This window comes from Hylobates moloch, unplaced genomic scaffold, assembly GCF_009828535.3.
Source record: "Hylobates moloch isolate HMO894 unplaced genomic scaffold, HMol_V3 SCAFFOLD_1, whole genome shotgun sequence".
In the NCBI taxonomy this organism is placed as follows: domain Eukaryota; kingdom Metazoa; phylum Chordata; class Mammalia; order Primates; family Hylobatidae; genus Hylobates; species Hylobates moloch.
In genome coordinates this window covers 12185987-12209864 of record NW_026652276.1, presented here as the reverse complement: position 1 = coordinate 12209864, position 23878 = coordinate 12185987, and the positions used below count along the sequence as shown (strand labels likewise).

At 42.2% G+C, this 23878-nt stretch overlaps 1 protein-coding gene across 2 annotated transcripts in view; it reads right to left on the bottom strand.

Moving 5' to 3' along the window:
• The window catches only part of DNER (delta/notch like EGF repeat containing), a 366652-nt gene that overhangs the window by 172958 nt on the left and 169816 nt on the right, over positions 1-23878 (bottom strand). For both annotated transcript variants that reach the window (XM_032754076.2, XM_058437649.1), the window contains exon 5: positions 22259-22404. In XM_032754076.2, coding sequence (XP_032609967.1) covers positions 22259-22404 — 146 coding nt within the window. The remainder of the gene's footprint in view (positions 1-22258; positions 22405-23878) is intronic.

Genomic DNA, 23878 nt, shown 5'->3' with positions numbered 1-23878 from the left:
CGAAGCCCTTGATCCCTTACAGAGAGTCCCCAGTGCCCTGACTGTTTCAAACACTCTGATTGCTCTGGGCCAGTCCTAGGTCAATCCTGAATGGCAGCTTTTGTCCTTCTGGGGCTGAACCATTGAGTTCTCAAGACGTTTGTCACCATCCGAAACTCAAGATCCTGAGATAGGGAGATGGATATGACGAACTCCCCTTTGGGACACTCCCTTTAATGACGAGGCTGCCATCTCAGTGCATCACTCTGATGTGTGGTTCTTCTCTCATCTCCCTTCCTCCATCCTTGTTTCCCTGTCTCTCCTCATTCCCATGGGGTTCTTTCACATGTGTGTTTCATAACATCACAGGCTGCAGCTAAAAAATATGTGTGTGTCTCAATGCCCATCTTTAGCCAGGATGTGGGCCTTCTTCTGTGCATCTATAACTTTAACCCAGCTTCACTTTCCTAGTCAACCTAAAATTCTTTGCCTCAGTCTTCACATCGACTTTCCTCTTAATAGGTTATTTTATGGTTTATATATTTTTGTGGATAACCTCAAGTCTAATGCAAAGAGAGAGACTGTAAATAAATTTTTAAAAGTAGAACATTGCATAAAGCTGACATAAGGAATCACTTTAGTCTTCCTAATGGGAAGTGAATGCCAGCTTTACAGCCCATTGTTTTCCTATAGAAATAATAATATATACTTAAATCTAAATATTGATATAGCCTAAATTCCAAGAGTTTATGTAATCCTTGATATCATGGAAGTTAACTAAAAAAAAAACTTTCTTCAGTATTTAAAGAAAAACACTTTGCATTTTATTTCTATAGTCTCTGATCTAATCAATGCATTTCTTATTTTATTTATTATTATTTCTTTTTGAGACAAAGTTTTGCTCTTGTTGCCCAGGCTGGAGTGCAATGGCATGAACTCGGCTCACTGCAACCTCCGCCTGCCAGGTTCAAGCAATTCTCCTGCCTCAGCCTCTCGAGTAACTGGGACTACAGGCATGTGCCACCACGCCCGGCTAATTTTTTGTATTTTTAGTAGCGATGGGGGTTTCACCATGTTGGCCAGGCTGGTCTCAAACTCCTGACCTCAGATAATCCACCTGCCTCAGCCTCCCAAAATGCTGGGATTATTTCTTATTTTATTTGAATCTAGACACACACAAATTTATATAACATCAGCAAAGGTGGGAAGGTCTTATCATTCATCTTAATTAAATCTTATCTTATTAAATGCTTGTTGATTTCATTATTTTAATATTGAACAAAAGGCAGGTTAGATCTAATAAATGTGTTTCTCCAGATTAATTAGAAAAAGAATCATTTTAATAATCTCTGGAAAAAACTTAACATATCTAACTCAAGAGTGGCAAAAGAATTAGAAAAATTCACAAACAAAATGAACCTTTCTTGCTTTTGAATTTTTATTACTCTATAATATTCACACGAAGCAATTTCTTTTGTGTGATAATTTAATCCTCCAATTCTGAGCAAGAAAGGGAATCTGCATACGACTTTGAATTTAAGAACATTAACACTGCTCGCATCTTCCTCTCAAAAGTGCCTCGGTTAATGTATCATATTTTAACCATTAAGATGCTTGTAGTTTCTTTCCTAACTCATTTATGATCCCTAGACAAGGAAATTGAATTCAGGCTCTTTATACAGAGGAAATGAAACCCACGCTTAATACCCTAGAGCAGCAGTCCCCAACCTTTTTGGCACCAGGGATCAGTTTTGCGGAAGACAATTTTTCCCTGGACAGGGGTAGGGGGGTGGTTTTGGGATGAAACTGTTCCAGCTCAGCCCATCGGGCACTAGCTAGATCCTCATAAGGAGTGCGCAATCTGGATTCTTCGCATGCACAGTTCACATCAGGGTTCGCGCTCCTATGAGAATCTAATGCCTCCGCTGATCTGACAGGCGGCGGAGCTCAGGCGGTAATGCTCGCTCACCACTCTCCGCTATGCGGCCTGATTCCTAACGCCATGGGCAGGTACCAGTCTGTGGCCCAGAGTGGGGGACCTCTGCCCTAGAGCCTCTGTGCTCCCATCTGATGATGGGGATGGTGAAAATGCCTGTCACAGGGCTGTAGGGTGTGGAAGTCTTTGAGCCAACGCAGATCCATGTAGGTGCTGGAAAAAACACTAAGTCACGTCCTCATTCACGTGCACAGCCTGCAGCAAAAACCAATCGCCTTGCAGTATGGCTGCCATCTACTGCGGTCCTCGGTGTGGAAGCCAAGCTCAAATTCTTTTTTCTAAGTATTAGTTACAGAGGCTCATTTTAAAAAGAAAAAGATCCTATGAGTTGGCCTAAGCGCCTGTCCTCTCTGAAAGCTGCATAACTGGGCTTTTGCTGTGGAATGAGGCTCAAGGTTGTTCACGTCATCAGGTGAGGGATTCTCCCAGAGCCCGCAAAGCTCCTCTAAACTTAGCCTGGTTTATTTGGCATAAACTGTGCCTCAGAAAAATAATTCAAATACCACCAGCTTCCCCTGTTTCTGAAATGAAACCCAAACATGAGATTCAGATATGTGCGCATATCTGACGATTCTTACCTCCCCAAACCCAGATTCCTGTTCTCACAACCCATACCTACAAGTTGCACCTGCCTTCTAGAACGATCTACTATTCTCACTTTCACTGAAACCAACCCCCAACTAAGCTGAGTTGTTGCAGTTTTAGTAATAGATAACACCTTAATGTGTTACTATTTGAGCGACATTTGCATTTAAATAGAAAGCCATGCCTTTATTATACAGGAATTAAGTTCAAAGAACAGAAATCCAGGCAGCCTGCCAGGCTGGTGTCTCAAGGAAATTTGGGGTTAAGAAACCACCCTAGATAGCTTTGAATCTTACCTCAGTGCCTTCTGTCCAACAGCATGGACAACTGGATTGTATCAATGTTTGAGTTACTTCTATTTTTTAAAAGAACATTTTGTTCAGAAGCAAGAACTTCATAATAACTTTTTTTAAGTTATTTTCTCCTACTATTACTCCTGGCTGGTAACTATGGTTTCTCTATTTTTTAGAAGACCTATGTATCAGCTTTCTTTCTGGGATGGGGAATGATTATATATTCACGAGTATTTCTGGTTAAAATTGACATATGTCAACAATTTTGTATTTTAACTGCAAAGCTGAAATACATTTAGCTGAGTAGAGCTTCAAAGCAATGGCTAAAAAGTGAGGCAAAGGGCACATTTCTGTGGCCAGCTGCACCAACACTTGTCACAACACAGGTCTTTAAAAAAATTACATGCCAGTGAATGGAGCATGTGCTAATGACTCGAACTCAGAAATTTAAGTATCAACTTTCTTCCAACAATTATCCTGCAAGATTAGAACTCCAAGAGGGAAACTAGACGTGAGTCTAGCCCCAGTGATTTCCACTAAAGCTAATTACAATCCGTTGTGTTGGCCAGAAGAGTCCTTGCTCACTCAAAAGAGGATGAGTGGTGGCAGAAACTTCCTAGGATAACAGGGTCAGGATGCCAAGTGCAACAAGGACTATGAGAAGGTGACTGTTGACGGAGGCAACCGATGGCTTCTTTCGTGGTTTGCGCATCACATGCGCCACACTTTACTGGGAAAATGCTCTACAAAGTGCTTCCACCTATGTGATCTTATTTCAATTTCCATTAGAAATTTTTCCAGCATTTACACAGATTTGTGCAGCCTAAGAACTTCCACCCACCACAGCCCTGTGACATAGATATTTCTGTCATCCCTAGGATCTGATAGGGATACCAAGGGTCTTGGGAAATAAGAAGGACAATTTCAGTAAATGCTGGAGTCAGACATTGAACCCTGATCTCCACCCACAAGTCTGCTGGCTTCCACAGGGCCATGAAGCCTCCTACTCTATCAGATGATTTTGTACAAATATGGAAGCCCATGCTGACATCACCTGGACTGAGGACAGGAACACATAAATATTTGCTGTCCCCTTGAATTTTCTCTCTAACTAGGAAACACAAATAAGGCCTTCCCGTGCTTCTTACTGCTCTAAACAAAACTGAAAAATGTGAGTGTCTTTGCAGTACTAAAAATTTTCTAAATTCCAACCCTTACTGAGATTGTGTCACTTAATTCCCTAGAGCCTCTGTTCCCATTGGATAATTCTGGTAAAGAAAATGTCCGTGTCCCAGGGCTGTGGCAGGTGGCAGATGCTTCCTACCAGGGCACAGCAGTGGGACTGACGTCTCATTAGCAGTCTGTGGATTTCAATCAAGCTAATGTCAGGGAGTATATGTGATTAAATTGCAAAATGGATTGTTCTCCTGGTAGAAAATGGATGTATAATATTATGCTAATCTAAATATGGAAGCCCATACTTCTCACAGTTTCATTTATTTTAGCAACCTGAGAAAGCCCTTCAGGCAAAAGGCAAGTCTACCTGCTGCTTTTGATTCTAGATACCACAACATAATATCTTTTTTTTTTTTTTTTTTTTGATCCCCAAATCTACCATATGTGAAGAAATCCTAACAACAGAGGAGCAAGCTTCGGCTGAAAAATCAATGAAAATAATTCAAGCTTGATCATAAGTGACCGGATACTGCAAGTTTCCACTGTCTGTGGTTAAGCCCCACCCTTGATCTCCTCCAATTCCAAGCTAACCACGACCCTTGCCATTCAGCCACCCATCTTACCAAAGGCTCTTTTTCCATCCAAGACCCCTACCACACTTCCTCGGAAAATTGTTTCATCATCACTTCAGCGGGTGCTTTCATGACATATATAACTCATCCCTTTAATATTTTACTTTCAACTCAACATTAATACTTCTGGAATTAGCATTTAATTTGGCTAACGTGTATGATTTTGTTCAACTGTCCATTACTCACACCTGTAGTACTTTGCTTACCAGCACTTACATCTATAGGAAACCAAACCAAGACCAGAGAATTACAAGAAAAAAAAAGGTAAAGGTAAAATGCTAACCAGAAAGCATGTAAAGACGTGAAGAAGAGGCCAGGTGCAATGGCTCATGCCTGTAATCCCAACACTCTGAGAGGCCGAGGCAGAAGAATTCCTTGAGCCCAGAAGTTCGAGACCAGCCTGGGCAACATAGGGATACCCTGTCTTTACGAAAAATAAAAAATTATCTGGGCATACGTTGGTGTACCCGTGTCGTCCCAGCTGCTCAGGAGACTGAGGCAGGAGGATCGGTTGAGTCTGAGAAGTCAAGGCTGCAGTAATCACATCACTGTATGCCAGCATGGGTGACAGAGTAAGACCTCAAGTCTTCAAAAAAAAATGAAGAAGGTTAATAGAAAAGAAAAATGAAAAACACACTAAAGAAGTTTAAAAAGCACTTATTAAACTATAATGGGGAGATAGAATGAAGAGAGAAAAAGCAAAAAAAAATTGTAAGTTTTTCTGTAGATATAGACCTAAACACACATGCATAATTATTTATGAAATATATAAATGGTATTCTATAAGCAGCTACAGGTACTTACTCTGTTCATATACTTCAATGTTCCCCCAGATTCCTGCCAAAATATTGTCACTGTGCAAAAACGAAATGCATAAATGACAGCTCTGATGTCCTACATAATTAATGACCTTTGAACTCTGGGCAACTCTGGGACATTCCACATTTGCCAGGGCCTCTTCAGATTCCCAGGAAGACTGCTACGCTAGAGTCTCCTGTGCCCTTCTCTCTCCATTTGAGCCCTAAACGATATCCCATTGCACATATCACATAACCAACTTCTGCCTGAGGACGAGCCACAGCTCAAATTTTCTGCCCAGAAATTGCATGGAAACGAACTACAGTCACACAGAAGAGAGATAACTGTACTTACGGCAATGGCCCGAGAGGGCCTATAGCAACCTTGCTGGGTTTGTCCATTACTGAGCAGCTGCCAAATTCCAGGGGGAGCTTTCTCATTCCCTTCTGGAATTTGGCAGCTTCTCTATCCCTTATTGACTTGGAAATATCCTATTTAACCGCAGAAATATCATTAAACTAGAAACTCTTCTCTGCTATGAACTTGGAAAGAACTAATGCCTGTGGCACAATTAAATGCTGATCTTAGCCTTCAAATGCCCATTATGTGAAAGCAAATTGAGTACAGAATGATTCCCCTGTTACCGATCAGTAACAGATATGTGGGTTTAGGCCAAGTTTCTTGGGATTATTCTTGGAGTACAAGGAAAAGGCAATCTAAAGGAAGAAACCCATATGAGTGTTCATGACAGCCTGACAGATGCTGGGGGTGAGGTGTGACCTGCCCTTTTCCCACAGTGGTGGTGGCTTCTTTTTGGGTCAAGGCAATATTAGGGTACCGTCTTCTCTGAATTTGCCTTATTTTACATTCCCTAGAAACAAACCAAGCTTCTAAAAGACTCTCAGACAAAGCATAACCTGAGAATGAGCAGATATGACAACTCTGCCCTAGCCTAACCCAGTATTCAAGGCAGCCCAGGCAAACTCAATCAGCTACCTCCATCCAAAGCAAAGCAACCCAGTATTTCCAGGAGTCCTGCTCTCAAGCAATTCAACAAAGTGATGTGCACCATTGTTTCTTGCCCTGTAACCCAGATCTGCTTCATAGACAAACAGCATATGGTTGGAATTCAGTTTGGCTGGGGAAACTCATTTTTTTCCAAAGACATAAAGCACCTATAATTTTTTTTGTAAAACTTTGATTAACATAGCATCATTGATCATCAGAAAAATGCAAGTCAAAACCATAAGATACCAATTCACACTCAGAGGGATGGCAAGAATAAAAAAAAATGGAAAATAACAAGTGTTTGTATTTGGAGACATTAGAACACTTGTGCATTGCTGGTGGGAATGCAAAATGTTTCAGCCACTGTAAAAAACACTTTGGTAACTCCTCAAAAAGTAAAACATAGAATTAGCATGTGAACCAGCAATTCTACTCCTTAGGTATTCACCCAAAAGAACTGAAAACAAGGACTCAAACAAATACTTGTACAGACATGTTCATAGCAGCATTAACCACAATAGCCAAAAGTAGAAATGACCCAAATGTCTATCAGTGATAAATGGACCTTGCGGTATCTCCATACAATGGAACATTACTCAGCCATATAAAGTAGGGAAGTACTCATACATGCTACAATATGGATGAGCCAGAAAACATTATGCTGAGTGAAAGAAGCAGACAAAAAATTCCATTTAATATGATTCCATTTATATGAAATGTCCAGAGCAGTAAATCCACAGAGACAGAATGCAGCTTGGTGGTTGACAGGGGTTGGAGGAAGGGACAAATGGGGAGTAACTGCTTAATGAATATGAGGCTTTATTTTGGAAGTGATGAGAATGTTTTGGAACTAGACAGAGGTGGTGGCTGCTTGAAGCTGAATGTACTTAATGCCATTGAATAGTTCACCTTAAAATGGTTAATTTTATGTCATTTGGATTTCACCTCCATTTTTAAAATGTGGAGTACCTCTGTCAAGTCTTTTGCCCGACATCACTTGCTCAGAAAAGGAAGGTTTCCTCCCCTTCTCTGCAGCTTTCCTCACCTCTGTCAATTATATCCCCTCCAAGACCTTCATTTGTTAATTACACCCCACCTAACCATTCTGACAGCTCCCACCTCCCCAGCTGCCAGTTTCCTTCCCTCGGCCTATTTCAATGTGATGTATCCTCTTCTCTAGAAGCAAAAGCCTTTCTTCTGACCGAATTTCCCACTCAGGTACCATCCCACTCTGTCCTTCTTTTCAATGTCAAACTTATCAAAAAGGCAAGCCACACAGATTGCCAAAGCTCCTCCTTGGTTCCTATAATCTGGCTTCCTCCCCACCATCATCACTGTCTTCCCAACATAAAGGTCCAGGGGCAAATTATCAGGCCTTCCTGCAAGGAGGAGGTCCCAGGCCCTGGGTGGAACCCAAGAAATGAAGCCCAGGGAAGCCAACCAATTTCTTGGAAAGCAACTGCTCAATTTCCTGGAAAGCAACTGCTTAATTTCCTTGTTTCTTTTTACTGTCTAGAAAGCTTTCAACAATGTTTATCAGAAAAGTTGGTTTTAACCACTTTAGAAGATTTCTATAATTTTAATTGGCTGGCCTTCATTTTATTTTTCAACAGGCTTGGGGGAATGTTCAGTTCACTTCTAATCTGGCCCCCTGTGGGCTGCTGGCAGAGAAGGAAAAGGAGAGAAAGTGCCTTGGGAATAATAAGGGAGACAGTTGCTGATCCTGGGCTGGGCATGGGGTTGTGGGTGGAAATGGAAGAGATGGGGTTGAGGGGATCAAGGAGCAGACAAAGATGGGGAGTTTGTCAAATCTGCTTTTAGTAGATTGACCCAGAGCTGTTACAAGGAAGCCATTCAAAGAATCACCACAGACGAGAGACTACAATGTAGGTTTTCAAGATTAAAGAGAGAAAAGGCTGAATTTTTCAATACTAAATTAAGAGTTCTCAGAATAATAAGTTAAAGGTAAACAAAGTAAAACAGAAATCTAGAAAAAAAGGGTTAGAGGCATGGCCTGAACCAGAACAGAGGATCTCAAAATGTGATTTCCAGACCTCTGGGGACTCCCTGAGATCCTTTCAGGAGCTCCATGAGGTCAAAACGATTTTATAATAATATTAAGACATGATGTGCCTTTTCCACTCTGTTGACATGGACACCAAAGATGTAAAAACAATAGTAAGAGAAACTGCTGATACCTCCGTAAGAGGCCAAGCTGCGGCTTCGAAGCAGTAGACTGGGGATCATCACCATTATCAGGCATTTGCAGAGAGGAAAAAAATGTCAGTTTCACCTCGAACGTCCTTGATTCGGCAGCAAAAATTAAAATTTGATGAATGAACTCTCAACCCTGGAGTGCACATCTTTCTAACATTCCGTCTGACAATGGAATGTGCACACCAGGCCCTCCTGCTCTACACGTGAAGCACCACAGCTCCCTCAAGGAAGCGCACTTGGGTCATCGTTCACCGTGACCTAAAGTTGTGTATTTTTCATGGAACACCCTTTCTCCTTAAAAAAATGACCAAAAGACAAACTGTGGTTATTCAGACATGGCTATTTGGCAGATATTTTCTCTCGAAAGAACAAAGTGAGCCTGTCACTTCAAGGAAAATAACCAACAATTTTTGTTATCAGAGATAAAATCTGAGGTTTCAATGGCAAATTAGAATTTTGGAAAACTTTTATACAAGCTTGACAGATTCCCAATACTTAAAGACTTTTCTGATGACCAGATGTGATTTTTCTGATATTGTAAAATGAAATGCATCAACATTTGGAAGCTTATTACTCAGTGATCCAATGTTTTCCAAATGACTGATGTGTGATGTTACCAAACCCATTCATGGGCAAAAGATCCAAAACACAAGATAGACATTATATAGATCGTAACAGATAGTAATGGAACAGACCAATAGATTGTAATGGAACAGGCCAAGAGATTGTAATGAAACAGACCAATAGATTGTAACGAAACAGACCAATAGATTGTAATGTAACAGACCAACAGATTGTGATAAAACAGAGTAATAGATTGTAACGTAACAGACCAATAGATTGCAATGTAACAGGCCAATAGATTGCAATGAAACAGACTGAAAGCATTTGATATGGCTTCAGAGTCCACATTGAATTAACCTTTAAGAATCTTTCACATGTCAAATTTTGGAGTATTTTCAAGAATATCCACAAATATCTGAAAGGCTAATAAAACATGTATCCCATTTCCAACTAAGTATCTACTGAGGCTGTATGTTCTTCTTAGACTTCAACCAAAATAACATATTGCAACAGATTGAATACAAAAGCAAATGTAAAAATCCAGCTGTCTTCTTTTAAAACGGACATTAAAGAAATTCGTAAAAATGAAAACAATGCCATTCTTCTATATTGTTTTGTTTTAGAACTATAATTATTGTTCATTTAAAAGATATTATTATGTTAACATGTGATGAGTTTATTGGGTTTACTAACAAGATGAATTTACATTTTTAAATTTTTTTTTTTTTGAGATGGAGTCTCGCTTTTTCACCCAGGCAAGAGTGCAGTGGCTCAATCTCGGCTCACTGCAAGCTCCGCCTCCTGGGTTCACGCCATTCCCCTGCCTCAGCCTCTCCGAGTAGCTGAGACTACAGGCGCCCGCCACCACGCCCGGCTAATTTTTTGTATTTTTAGTAGAGACGGGGTTTCACCGTGGTCTCGATCTCCTGACCTCGTGATCCGCCCACCTCGGCCTCCCAAAGTGCTGGGATTACAAGCGTGAGCCACCGCGCCCGGCCTGATTTTTGTATTTTTAGTAGAGACAGGGTTTCACCATGTTGGCCAGGCCAGTCTTGAACTCCTGACCTCAGGTGATCGGGCTGCATCGGCCTCCCAAAGTGCTGAGATTACAGGCACGAGCCACCACACCTGGCTATATTTTTTAATTCCTCAGTTTTAATTTAATGCATTAAATAGCAACAGATATAACCCAATCAACAAAAGCTCTTTGGGGTCCTCAATCATTTCTAAGAATGTAAGGGATCTTGAGACCAAAATATCTGAAAACCACAAGGCTAGGTGAAGCCAAACAGTTTTGTAAATAAAACGACTAAACAGTACCCAGTAGACAAATCTTCAAGTCTGTAACTCAATAGGCAGAAAATGGGTCAAGTTCTGAAAACAAAAGCATGATGAAAGTCCAGTGAGGGGGGGTAATGTTTGTCCAGAGGGCCAGTAGATCTCAACTAATACCTTGGAAAAAGCCTCCAAATCCAACCCTGCCTGCCATTAAGACTCATTAGTTGCCAATGCCCAGAGTCCACTGGTGCTTCGAAAACATGCTACTATACTATCCTCTAATAGCAGCAACCTCAGACACATGTTAACTGGTCACTCGAAAGCCACCTGACACCCCACAACTTGGAAGGAGATGTTGTAAAGCCAGACTGATTTTTTTTTTTTTTTTCTGAGACAGTGTCTCACTCTGTTGCCAAGGCTGGAATACAATGGCATGATCTCGGCTCACTGCAAATTCCACCTCCCAGGTTCCAGCGATTCTCCTGCCTCAGCCTCCCCAGCAGCGTGCCACCACGCCTAGCTAATTGTATTTTTAGTTGAGATGGGGTTTCACCATGTTGGCCAGGCTATTCTTGAACTCCTGACCTCAGGTGACCCACCCTCCTCAGCCTCCCAAAGTGCTGGGATTACAGGCATGAGCCACCACACCCGGCCTAGACTGATTTTTAAAATCTAAGATGAGTTCAAAGAAGGAATGGAGCAATTACCATGAGACAAACTAAAGGTCTAATCTCATCAGAGTTCAGGGAAACAGATGAGTCCCCTTATAATTTAAAGCCATATTTGGAGTGGGTACAGAGGACCGAAGACCATGGTGGGGAAATGCTAAAAGAAGTTTTCCCTCAAAATCTGAAAGAAGTGCTAACCTGTATCCGATGGTCATTGGCTAGATACTTGTTAAATGCTGAGGAGGTTAGAAATGGTTTACAGGAGATTTAGGCCTCAGATAAGGCTGGAGGTCAGTGGCTTCCAATGCCAGTTTTCTGACATGAAACATCAGGGCAGCAGGGACACATCTGTGTCCTCAGCCTGGTTTGGTTAGGGCTTAGTTTGTGCCTGACAGAGAAAAGATGCTCATGAAACACTGGATGAGAGAATGAAAATTAATGAATTCTCCAAGGTGATAAGTGGAAGAGACCCCTCTTCGGGAGCAAGCAGATGGTTTTCAGGTCCCTAAAGAGGGGCAATGAGGCAGCAGCCCCATACAGGCACCCGCCCCAGGCATAGCCATTTATTTCCAGCGGCTCTCACATACACACTGACTTATGAACTGAAAAATAGGACAAAGGCATAAGCATTCCAGGGGGAGGAATAACAAGGAAAGCTGACCCACCAAGCTCCAAAGCGATCATTTTCTGCTCTTGGGCATAAAACTCTAGCCAGAGGCTTATTTCTGTATATTAAACATTATGAATTAAAATCTAAGAACAATAGTTATGTCTCCCATACAGTTATGACATGAGTATCTCTCGTCTTTGTAAAGACTTAAAATCTGTAGCGAATAAATGTGAAATCGGGCCACACAAAGACAGTTCCTGGCGGCATATGAAGGCTGCGGGCCTCACCTGTGGGAATTCTCTTTCCCCAAATTACTGATTTCACCTGTACCCTCTTTCTCAAACTTTGCTCTGGAGACAGAAAAACCCAGGGAGTTTTGTGCCCCAGTACAACACATGCCAAATAAGACCATGGAAGAGAGGGTGCTGAATCTTCTACGTCTCTCTGAAAGGTCATGAGACCCCTGCCTTTAGTGTGTTGGTCTAAGGTCCGTGGTCCCCAGACTGGCAGCGTAGGCATCGCTTGCATAGCATCTCAGGGCCATCCCAGACCCTCTGGCCACGTTCTGCATTTAACAAGATCCTCATATGATTCACGTGCACATTAAGGTTTGAAAATGCTGCACTAAAATGCCATAAAGTCAACCCCCGACCCTGCCAAAAAAAACCCAAAAATGTATTTCTACCTGCTGCCTGTTTTTTCTCATAGCGAACATTAAAACTTTGCATAAGGACACTGAATGGGCTACAAAGGCTGCTATAATCCTGAATGTCCTCCTAGAGGACACTGCTGGGGGTGGAGGGCATTAGAGGCAGTGTTGCTCAGCAGGAGGAACCCCAGAGAAAAGTCCAGAAATCTCCCTTCATTCTTGTCCTGCCTTTACCATAAATTAGCTCTTGGGCCTTGGATAAATGGCTTAAATATCTCTTAGACTTTGATTTCCTGGTGTCTAAAATAAAATAGGTGGAGAGACCTCTAAAATCCCCTTCTACTCTAAATTCTCTGACCCTGAAAATGTCACCAATGATATAATCTCGCCCTAATATGTTTAACATGCCACCAACATTCCCCAATGCTTCTGTAACTGTCCGCATGGGACATACATTTCAACCTTCTGAAACAGAAACATGGTAAGATGTCTATCCTTTGGGAGGTCATTTTAGAATTATTTTTTAATTTATAATAAATGATTCAAATATGTGATTGCATTTTCTGTGCAGGCGATGATACAATCATCCTTCTGTTCTGTAACATAAAATGCAGCAAAGGCTTTTTAATTACATTAGTACCAAGAATTATAATTCAAACACAAGCCAATGAAATTCTAGACAGGCTTATTCTTTACCCATTAAAAAAAGCAACAGCTGGGCTGCACTTACTTTTATGATCTCTATGGTTAATGTGTTTCTAATAATTATTATTGTACTTTTATTGCTCATAAAAGCACTTTCTCTCTCAGAGGTGCACAAAGCAGTTTCTGCAAGTAAAATCTGTGGAAGAGATCACCCAGCTATTAGCAAATAAACGTGTCTCAGACATCTTCACGTTAGCATTAAGTCTGGAGCATCTACTCTCTGACTCAAAAATGCTTAATGAACATTGTCCTAAAGCTATTTATTTAGTCAAAAGAAAGGGTTTCCCTCATCTCTTAGAAAAATATATATATATTTTTCGAGACAGAGTTTCGCTCTTGTTGCCCAGGCTGGCGTGCAATGGCACAATCTCGGCTCACCACACCCTCCGCCTCCCGGGTTCAAGTGATTCTCCTGCCTCAGCCTCCCAAATAGCTGGGATTACAGGCATGCGTCACCCTGCCCGGCTAATTTTGTTTTTTTTTTTTTTTTTAAGTTCAAGAAATTTATTGTACCACATGGTGACTGTAGTTAATGATGATGTATACTTTAAAATTGCCAAGAATAAATTTTAAGTATATACTGTGGAATGAATAAATCAGACTAACATAGGCATTATGTCACATATATCATTTTTTGTGGTAATTTTGTATTTTTAGTAGAGATGGGGTTTCTCCATGTTGGTCAAGCTGGTCTCGAACTCCCCACCTCAGGTGACCCGCCCACCTCGGCCTCCAAAAGTGCTGGGATTGCAGGCGTGAGCCCCCGTGCCCGGCCCAAGATAAATAATTTCTTACAATAAATTAGCCTCTTATCTGTAATAACACTTGCCACTGGTTCATCAAGTATTTCCCATCCACTATGCCACTCTGCACCCCCTCTCACTGCTTTCTTCCCTAGTGAAAGGAGAAATTCCTCCAGAGTGCTGGCAGAACTCTGGGCACCTAAGCTCACCACACGCTGAACACAACTATTACAAAGTAACTATGTTCTGATGTCCTCCTTGCAAGCTGCAGTTTTGGTGCTGAGAAGGATGCAGGGAAGGTCTTTCCTTTGATTCTTTGTGGGCTCCCTCGACTCCCCTCCCATCCTGTTCCTTTCTTATAACCCGACCAGGTCACAGTGCCTTTTCCAGGTCTCATGAGGACCTTTGTGTTGCACTAATGATGTGGAGGAATGAGCTCTCAGGGAACTGATGGGTGAGTGAAGATGACATCTTCTCCTGCACTTCTGTATATTCCCACTTCCGAACCTGAAGGGGAGTTCACTGATGCTTTCAAACCAACAGAGGATAGCATCAAAGATCCATGGGTTCAAATTTTCCTGACCTACTTCTTTTTGAAATGATAAGGAAGAACTGGCAATGCTGCTTAAAATATTCCCAAAGGGTTACTACAACGTTCCGGGTCACACAATCTGTGAGATGGCCTTAGATCAGAGAATATTTTCTCACTATTTTGTAAAACTAAATTCACCATTTACTTTCCATGCTCCCATATTTAGCAAGTATCGAACTTACAGTACATATCTAACTCAAAACTCAGACAACTGGATTCCTATCTTATTTCCGCTCTTTTATTTGTTTTTCTTGTCCAGTTCATAGACAGTTCCTGAGCATCCCCTGTTTGGAAAGCACCATGCTAGTTGTTACGACAGGTACTGAGTGAACCAGGCAGAGTCACTAATGTCAAAGAGCTCACCTTCCGAGATTCCACAAGAGGTTCTCCGTGATCTCACATCTGAGTCAGACATTTCTCTGGGCCCTCAGAAATGTACTTGCAAACCTCTCCCACAGCACACAACACACTGCTCTCTAATCCATGAGTTACTCATCCAGCACCCTGTCCCCGCGGCCTTGTAACTGCTTCTCAGAGGCCATGTCTTGCTAGACCAGTATGTATCCCCCAGGGTTACTAGTACCTAAAGGGTACTAGACACACAGCAGGTGTTCAATAACCCTGCAATGAAGGGAATGCAAAAAATAATGACTATAAAGACATATAAGCATAAATCAAAAGTCATGTGTTCCCACAACAGAAGAAAAATTCTACGGGACTTCAGAGGAGGGACCTACTTCCCATTGGGGATTAGGGACAGCTTCTGGAAGCAGGAAGATTTTGAGCTGAGCCTGAAAAATAGTTGGGGAGGTGGAAGGGTAAGTGGTAGAGGCTCAGGGGGAGCAGGGCCAGTGAGGCAATAAGCATTCCAGATGGGGAACAGCATGAGCAAAACCACAGAGATCTGAGGGTGGAACTGGGGGTGCAGGGGTTGTGAGAGGGGCTGGGGTCAGACACTGAAGAAGCTGCTCGTTCATCAGCTATGGTGTGTGTGTCACTCAGTGAGTGAGCCTGGAAATAGACAAGCCCAAGAAATGATAATCTACAGGGAGCCCTAAAAAGGAGGCACATGGTTTTGGAACAGGAGAAAATAGATATAAGGCAGACATAGACGTGAAAGGACAGTGTCTCCCAACTTGGCCACATGGGCTAAAGAACAAGGACAGTGGGTATTATCAAGCAATGGACAAAGTAACTGGTTCGAGTCATTGATCATTTCCAATAAACCAAACCCAACTGAAAGAACTCAGTTGTAGGCAGGAAGAGTAGGACCTCCCAGAGCTTGAGCCTTCAAATTCCAAAGGTAGAAAGAGATGTCACAGAAGTCAGGACTCCTCAGGGGCCAGAAATGGAAGAGCTTCTCTCAGACATAGGCCCACCCCTGGGCTCTGGAAGGTTTGAAAGTGATGCCAGCTCAATTGTCTCTCAAAACAACGTCTCAGTAGTCAGCTCTGGTATGCGATCCTAATAGATTAAGTATGGTGGATTCCTAAGGCTAGAGATAGTGAGGTTTCTAGGGAGTCTTCTCAAAGTGGAGGCCTGATCTCATTTACCTATCAACATAGGCCAGAGCCAATCAACAGGAAAACTATGGGATTGTTATTGAACCATTATATCACTGCCTAGCATTTATCTTTATTACTAACTCCATGTGGACTTGAAATGATTAACAATATAATCCTTGGATGAAAAGATGTTGTGCCTATCCTTTAGAGAGTCAGCAGGAAGGGGGAGATGAGAAGCATATTTCTGAGGCCTCTGTTTTCAGAATTGTTGTCCACAATCTGCTCTGTCATCAGAATCACCCTGCTGCCCAACAAAAGGCATCCACAGCTGAGCAAACGACCTGGAATATGACTTTTTGCCAGGGGAAAACTTAACTTTGGGGGAAAGGGATTCAACTGGGTAGAAAGGAGGCAATAGGGAATTAGAAGAAGAGAGGGAATCTTGTGGTGGTTAATTTTATGTATCAACTTGGCTGTGCCACAGTGCCCAGATATTTGGTCAAACATCATTCTGGATGTTTCTGTGAAGGTGTTTTTGGATGAGGTTTACACTGAAATCAGTAAGTTTAATATATCTAGTGTTCCATTATTGGAACGCTAAGCCTGTGGGAGTTGTTTATATCCTACTGCTCAAGGTCATTGCCAAGGTCTGATTATTCACTCATACAAAAATTCAAAAAAATTGTATCCTCCAGCATAAATGGGCTAAGAAAAGCAGATTGCCCTTCATAATGTGAGTGGCCTCATCCAATCAGTTAAAGACCCAAAGAGAACAAAAGGCTGACCTCCACTACACAAGATGGGATTCTGCACGCAGCCAGCCTTTGGGCCCAAACTGCAACTCTTTCCTGAGTCTCCAGTCTATAGGCCTCTCCTATTAGATTTTGCACTTGCCAAGACTCCACAATTGCATGAACCAGTTCCTTAAAACAAATCATATGTGTGTGTGTGTGTGTGTGTGTGTGTGTGTGTGATTATATATATATATAATTTATACATATTATATATTAATTATATAATATAGACTATATAATCTCCATCTAATATTCCTGTTCCTCCAAATACAAATTTCTTGACCTAGAGAGACATAGTCCATGGAATCTAATTTGGATCTAAAGAAGAATTAAGGCCTAAACCAACCAAGAGCCCCGTGCTGATGCCCTGACACTCACCTGTGAGATAATTAAGGCGTCAGTCACCAATAGGCCGCAGCTGGTAGCCTAACAACCTTGGTAAACAAGTTCAGAGAGAGATCTAAAGCTTTTCTTAAGGAGAAGGAAAGATCAGAATCAACCCTTGGTAACACGAAAGCAGTTTCCAAGAACAGAGAGCTCCTTGCGATGTTGAAGTAAACATTTATAAAGACCTTCCCCAAATACTGCAATATCAAGAACAGCAAGCTTGAGCTTTATCACAAACCACCCATCAGCTCGGGGTTGTGAAATACGCCCTCGCCCAAGTGCCTCTGACAGAAAAGAAATGAGTTCCATTACCAAATGAAAGCGGGGTGGAAATAACAGAATTGCTTTTATTTTGATGGATGATCTAATAAAAAGACATAAAAATGATTAGAAACGATAAAATTAAATCACAAAATACAGTTCTATTTGTTTTGTGCTATGGAGTGGATTCTTACATTGGGTGGAAGGTTGGACTATATAACTTCTAATTTTAGGAGACAGTAAAAAGAAAAAAACGTGATGACAACAGTCTTTCACTGCTAGAAAGCTACTTCTAAGACACTGAAACAGCCATTGCAACAATCACAAAAAGTCACAGGCACCCAGGTAGGCACACACAGAAAAAAGATTTTCCATTCCCTCTTTTCCTACCTTAGGGAGTTCAAGTCCCCTCAGACATTTCTCTCCAACTTAACAGTGTGCGCCAAGGTGGTGCGTCTTAGAATGAAATGGACGTGGTCATTCCAGCCTAATCATTTGCTTAGAGTCGCTGAGGGATAATAATAATGGCTCAGGTAAGATTATTGCCACGGTTTCCTTAAATTCACTAAAGGGCAATACAGAATCAATGACAGCGGAGGCTCTACTAGAAACACCTGAGGTGGAGCTGGGAGGCAACACGGAAGGAGGAGGTGTTAGCTCAGAGGCACCGGAAGCTCTTCAAAAACCTGCACGTTGTGCACATGTACCCTAAAACTTAAAGTATATTAAAAAAAAAAAGAAGAAGAAGAAGAAGCTGCTTCCCCTGATGGAGATGTACTGCCTCTGAAAGGATCTGCTAAAACTAATTTGGATTCTTCACCACGGCTTTTGATTCGCTTTTTTTCACATTTGACAAGGCTGGCCAAGTTACCTGCCCGGTGCTAAACACCTACCTATATTGCCTTTTCAATGAGTCCATTTGAAGCTTGCAGGCAGAGCCTTCTAGCTAGAGCTTGCCTGCAGAGAAGCCCCCAACACACATACATTAAAATAACATGACGACCGCCTTACAGAATCAACGTTTCTCCAGAAGGGCCACCCATAATAAAAGAAAGCTCACAATAAATCTCACCACTTTATCAATCAAAAATTCTGGTTCCTCTTACAGGACACTTCTCTCGTGCCAATATTAATTTTTCAGAGCTAATCAGACCTCAAAATTATTCACTGGGAAGCCTGAGAAGGCCTGGGGGAAGATCTGTGTGTCTCCTCCTCCTCCTCCCCGAAGGCTCACCCGGAAGGCAGGAAGGCCTGCCCCTCCTCCACCCCCTGCCAGTGGCTTTTCTCAGTCTCTCACCCTTCCTCTCTTCTGGCACCTCCTTATCAAATGGTTCCTCCCATAGACAAGTCCTGCATATGAAAAAGAAATTATATTGAAATGTGAACTGACTAAAGAGTTAACTATGAGTATAGATGCCGGCTCTTGCTTCCATTATCTAACTATGCATCTTTCCAATTCTTACCCCCTTTGCTTCTCTATAAAATTCTTCCTGGCCGGGCGCGGTGGCTCACGCTTGTAATCCCAGCACTTTGGGAGGCCGAGGCGGGCGGATCACGAGGTCAGGAGATCGAGACCACAGTGAAACCCCGTCTCTACTAAAAATACAAAAAATTAGCTGGGCGCGGTGGCGGGCGCCTGTAGTCCCAGCTACTAGGAGAGGCTGAGGCAGGAGAATGGCGTGAACCCGGGAGGCGGAGCTTGCAGTGAGCCGAGATCGCGCCACTGCACTCCAGTCTGGGCGAGAGAGCAAGACTCCGTCTCGGAAAAAAAAAAAAAAATTCTTCCTATCAGTCTCATCTCCATAGCGGCATCAACCATCATCTCTAATCAGAAAATTCACAACTAAACACACACACACCACCCCGCTTGCCCTTACCCTCAAACCTCACATTTTCCTACACTTAATTCTAAAAATAAAATTAAAAAAGAAAAAAATAAATATGTTCTCCTTAGCCTCCTCTTCTTTTCTCCAGTTATTCTACCCCTCCCTAGCCAGGACTTTCATAGAAGAACACTGAGTGTCCTTCACATTTTTTTCCCATAAAGTATGTTGATACATGAGGTTTCTCCTCGGGAAGAAGAGCAGGCTGGTCCAAACTGGCATAGACAGGAGGGCACAGGATGTAAAGGGCAGGCTTGGCCTCCTGGAAGGAGCCTCCTGGCTCTGCACCTCCTGGCCTCACTCTAGTGGCTCACCTCACTCCCAGAAGCAGGGAGAGTTTGGGCTTCGGTTTCCATTTGTGTTCCTTTTCAAAGATTTAGCAGAAATGATTACTTTCACTATGCTCTCAGGTTCCTGACCACATTCTGCCTCCTCCAAGGAATATCCTACAGGAAAATGTTATATATTTATTTATTTATTTTTATTAAATATATTTATATATTTTATTTATTGATTGATTGATTTTTTGAGATAGAGTTCAGCTCTTGTTGCCCAGGCTGGAGTGCAATGGCACAATCTTGGCTCACTGCAACCTCCACCTTCTGGGTTCAAGCATTTCTCCTGCCTCAGCCTCCCGAGTAGCTGGGATTACAGGTGCCCACCACCATGCCCGGCTAACTTTTTGTATTTTTAGTAGAGACAGGGTTTCACCATGTTGGCCAGGCTGGTCTCAAACTACTGACCTCAGGTGATCCACCAGCTTCAGCCTCCCAAAGTGCTGGGATTACAGGCGTGAGCCACTGCACCTGGCCGGAAAATGCTATATTTAAGCAGCTGCAATATTACAGCTAACAGGAAAGTCGCAGGTTTTCCAAGATGACAAGAATAGTACTTGAAAGCTTCTGCCAATATTCCTTCTGTCAGTCCCCCTCCTCTCACTTGTCAAAGTCCACTAGTACCCAAAGTGCTGATGTTCCCACAAGAAGGCATCACCAAAGAAAACCTACCTGTGCTACCCTCAAAATCTCAAACAAACCATGCTCTTTTGGGGTTTGGGAATCCACTGTCACTGAACATTAACTCCAATAGAAATAGGTGTATAACTAGAGAGGAAAATAAAGAAAAGGTGCTGGAGATGGATGTAGCGAGTGGTGAGGGGAATAGATGTCCCCTAATGGTACAGGCCCCCTTGTAAGGTATGAAGTCTTCCTTGTTAGTGATCTTCAGGTGGACCCTGGAGTCCACCTGCAAAATATTTTAAGGAAGCTCTAGGCCAGGTGCAGTGGCTCACGCCTATAATCCCAACACTTTGGGAGGCTGAGGCAGGCAGATCACTTGAGGTCAGGAGTTTGAGACCACCCTGGCCAACATGGTGAAACCCCGTCTCTACTAAAAATACAAACATTAGCTGGACATAGTGGCATATACCTGTAATCCCAGCTACTTGGGAGGCTGAGGCAGGAGAATCACTTGAACCCAGAAGGTGAGGTTGTAGTGAGCCGAGATCACGCCACTGCACTCCAGCCTGAGTGACACAGCAAGACTCTGTCTCAAAAATATATATATATATTTTAAGAGAGTTCTATACCAATGAACTTTGACCTCAATGACTGCTGTGGTCCTTTGTTCATCTGACTCCCAAACTGCTGCCTGGAAACAGAAAACAGGAGGCAGAGGAGGAAGCTGTACTTGGGCCTTGCCCCATGCCCTGGCCACATCTGCTGAAGAAAAAGTGGAACAGGGCTCAGGGTTCCCATAGGGTTTCTGATGCCGGCTCCACAAAGAGCAAAGTTAATGGGTCATCTCATCTATGCCTCTTCTCGGTTTATTCTCTTACTTTTCTCTGATGTCTGTAACTCTATTATCACAGCCAGAGAAATGCAAAGCCTAAGGAGGAAATTACCACATTGGCACGCAACAGTCCCCAAAATGGGTAAGTGAACAACTGTGTTTACTTTTTGTTTCTTCCATTTCTCTTGATTGTACTACTGGATATAATGACCGCTACTTCTCACAAAATCTCTACTTTATACCAAAGCAAGAGGATCTATCACTACACAAATGCATTACAATTACTTTGAAAATCATATGGAGATTTAAATATCTGTATGTTGCATACTGGCATATAATTGAAGCTGTACATTCTGGGGGCCTGTTTAGCAAATGCACCTGTTTTCTTCCCTTCCACTCTTGCTAATGTATGCAGTGCACTTTCCCCATCCCAGTGGTTTTAATTCCATTCATATTCAGATGAGTCCCAAACTGAAATCTTCAGTCCTGGTGTCTCTAAATACTCATGTCCTATGTCCAACCACCATTTCAGTTTTAAAACTACTCCCTTAAGTTTATGAGCAAGGGATTTAATTGGGCTGAAAGGGGGCAACAAGGAATTAAAAAAATAGAGAGAATCTTGTAATAGTTAAATTTTATCTATCAGGCCAGGCACAGTGGCTCATGCTTGTAATCCCAGCACTGTGGGAGGCCAAGGCAGGGGGATGGATTGAGGCCAGGAGTTCCAGACCAGCCTGGCCAACATGGCAAAACCCCACCTCTACTAAAAATGCAAAAATTAGCAGGGCATGATGGTGCATGCCTGTGGTCCCAGCTACTCAGGAGGCTGAAACAGGAGAATCACTTGAACCCAGGAGCCAGAGATTACGGTAAGCCAAGACCACACCACTGCACTCCAGCCTGGGCAACAGAGCGAGACCCCATCTCAAAAACAAAAAGAATGTATATATCAACTTGGCTTGAGATAGATAGATAGATAGATAGATAGATAGATAGATAGATAGATAGATAGATGATAGATGATAGATAGATAGATAGATAGAGCAAGGACGAAAGGGGTAAGAACACATACATACCTATGTATTTATTCAGGTAAATATTCATGTAAATATGTGTATTTACAAGCTACCAGGCATCCCCTTACCTCTGACGGCTTCGTGGTGCATTTTCCTCTTCCTGAACACTCCAAGTCATTTGCGTGACTCTCCCCCTGCACGCAGGTGCTGACCTTCACCACCAGAGTTAAGCGCAAAGCCACAATAGACTTAGTCACAGAATCATTCACAAAACCTAAAAGGAAATGAGGCAAAATCAAATAGTCAAGTGTCTCCTCTTTAAAGGCAGTGTGTTGAAAGCTTTACCAACAGCCTTTCTACAGGACTATGAATTTAGTGTAGGCAGCACTCAAGTCTGACAAAACAAAATGCAGTGAGGCAAGGGAATAAAGCACATGGCCACCATCCACTGAGACCTCAGGACTTTAGGGCAGGCTGGTCCTCCCAAGCCTCACAAGAAATACCTAAGGCCAAGCAAAATCAGCACCAGGCACTTGAACGACCACCTCAGATCCTTTCGCTTGGCTCCTGCCCTTGTCCTCGCAGGGCTGCTTTGTCTCTCAATTCCATCCCTGTGCTGGCGTCTTAGAATTCAGTCTCTGCTTTGGAACCCCAGGCTTCTACCAGGGAGCAGCTTACCTGCATTACCCAAGTCCTTCTCCTCCTGGCTACTTTGGAGTCACAAATGCTGGAAATCCTCAAAGGTCCCACCCAGTTATCACCTGCCCTAGTCTCGGTCCCCTTGGAGTGGGCACGCAGCATGGGTACACATTCTCTGTTGGGTTTATTGATAATTGATAAGATATTCATCTTACTTGATCACCAATCTGAATCCACAGTATCAAGTTAAGCCGTACAGTTTTAACCATCTAATAAAATGGTACTAATCATAGTTTAATATGGATTGCAGTATCATTGACACACCGTATTTCTCATTGAATGACCTTTATGTCCTAGAGCAGCTATTCATACATAGTCGGTAGCAATAAATATGGAATAAATTGATGAATAAATATAGCCTCTAACTGGAAAGGAGAAATAAATATTTTAAGTATTTTTGCATCAATGATTAAATTATTTTCACTAAGGGAGCATTTTTTTCTAATATGAACATTCATTTGTATCTAATTTTTAATTTTAAAACAAAATATCGAAATTAATGAATATGATTTTAAAAAGTTTCCTCAGCTCTGTCAAGAGTAAAAGTTAAAAAGCCTCATCATTACAAAGCCACATTCATAGTTTTACAACAAAAGATTTGTAAGACCAAGGGGACTACTAGGAGTCAGTTGGGAAAAGAGAGAGAAAAGAATTGATTCTAGGGCAACTGAAATGAGTTCTATTATCAGGAAAAAGAGTATGTTTGGATCCCTCACACCTCACACTATACAAAAGTAAATCTAGATGGCTTAAAGAGCTAAATGCGAACTAAAAACCTTTAAAGTGGCACTATTCACAATAGCAAAGACTTGGAACCAAACCAAATGTCCATCAATGATAGACTGGATTAAGAAAATGTGGCACATATACACCATGGAATACGATGCAGCCATAAAAAAGGATGAGTTCATGTCCTTTGCAGGGACATGGATGAAGCTGGAAACCATCATTCTCAGCAAACTATCACAAGATCAGAAAACCAAACACCACATGTTCTCATTTATAGGTGAGAGTTGAACAATGAGGACACATGGACACAGGGAGGGGAA